The 1521-nt window shown below is 53.2% G+C and overlaps 1 protein-coding gene across 1 annotated transcript; it reads left to right on the top strand.

Moving 5' to 3' along the window:
* The first annotated feature begins 528 nt into the window (after positions 1 to 528).
* LOC137822363 (filament-like plant protein 1) lies at positions 529 to 1062 on the top strand. The gene has a single exon (XM_068627245.1). It carries the CDS (start codon positions 529 to 531, stop codon positions 1060 to 1062), a length of 534 nt encoding a protein of 177 aa, XP_068483346.1.
* The last annotated feature ends 459 nt before the right edge of the window (positions 1063 to 1521 follow it).

The following is a 1521-nucleotide window of genomic DNA, read 5'->3' as shown; positions in this document are numbered from 1 at the left end:
CTCAAGTGGTTTAAGAAGATGAGGATGAGGATGATGAGGCGACTGAGGACGGCCTTGTCACCAAAAGAAAAAGGGTAGCACCTTCTTCACCGCCCGCTCTCCCAACACCAACACCACCCTCTCCCCCAGCTCCAGCACCGCCCTCTCCCCCAGCTCCAACACCGCCAGTCCAAGCAACACCCTTGGCGGTCGCGCTCCCTGCGGTTGAAGGCAGGGAGCCCAACTTCATGGAGAACCCTCCTAGCGCCTCCACGCCGTTCGTATCTGCTGGAGAGGGTCCTCCTTCAACCGCCTCGATTGCTGAAGCCGCACCAGGTGGGGATGAAGGCGCCCACAACTCGCCGATACTCATAACCGAGTCCCCCACTTCAACCACCACGCCAGGAAGCCCCCCTCGCTCAACCAAATCAAGAGGGTGGTGGTGAAAGTCAGCACCAGGCTCCTTCAGCACCTCCACCAACAGCAGCCGCAAGCCTTCCCCCCTTGGTCAAAGAAGTCTGGGGGCCCTTCACAGCTAAACTAAAGATGATGGCAGAGAACCTCCCCTCAATCATAACAAAGGCTTTGAAGAGCTCAAACAAAAAGCTTCATGATGAGATCTTAACACTCCAGGAGGAGAATCGCCTGATAAGGATCGAGGCAGAAAAGCTGTCTTGCAATCTGATGATGGCGGAGATCGATCACTCAAGGGTGGAGGACGCCATGAGTGCCGAGTTGAGGGTTGCGCGCAAGGAGGCCTCCGATCTGCGCCAGAAACTGCACCTCCTAGCTCAAGAGAAAATCGAGCTGGAGAGCAAGCTGGTTCCCTACAGGCTCAAGGTGGCCAACTTGGAGGCATCAATGAAAGCGGATACAGCCAAGGTAGAGAACCTTGAAAAGAGGTCGGCTGATCGGGAGGTTCTCCTTGGAAAGGTCGAGAAGGAGAGGGACGACACCGTGGATGAGCTCGCCAAGGCCCGAGAGGAAAGCAAGAAAATTGCTGCAGAGCTAGCACAGGCACGGGACGAAGGCAAGAAGGTTGCTGAAGACCTTGCTCAGGCTCGTGGTGAATTGAAGAGCTGAAGAAATGAGCTATCGAGCTAAAGCAGCAAACCGAAGGGCTCAAACAACAAACCGAAGAGCTCGAACTAAGCTCCGCCCAAGTCCTTGCCGCCGGATTTGACGCCGCCCTGGAGCAAGTCGCTTGTCACTACCCCGAGCTCGACCTCTCCATGGTGTCGATATGCAATGAAGTGGTGGACGGGAAGATCGTGCCCTCTAAAGATTAATCGTCTCCCTCCATCACTTACTTCCCGAGATTTAATGCTTGTTTCTTTTTGCACAATCTTTTACTTGTAATTTTCTTTCCTTTGTATTTGAACTGATACCGCTTCTATCACCACTTCCTCCGCTTTCGCACCTGGTCGCTCTGTTTACTTCGCTTTTCCTTGTAGAAATCGCTTTAAACAAATTAACTTAGCGATTCTGCGGGCTCAATCGTTTACTCACTGCTTCAAACTCGAGCGAACTATCAACCTTACA

Source organism: Phaseolus vulgaris, chromosome 9, assembly GCF_000499845.2.
Source record: "Phaseolus vulgaris cultivar G19833 chromosome 9, P. vulgaris v2.0, whole genome shotgun sequence".
NCBI classification, from domain to species: Eukaryota; Viridiplantae; Streptophyta; class Magnoliopsida; order Fabales; family Fabaceae; genus Phaseolus; species Phaseolus vulgaris.
This window is presented reverse-complemented; position numbering and strand designations above follow the sequence as displayed.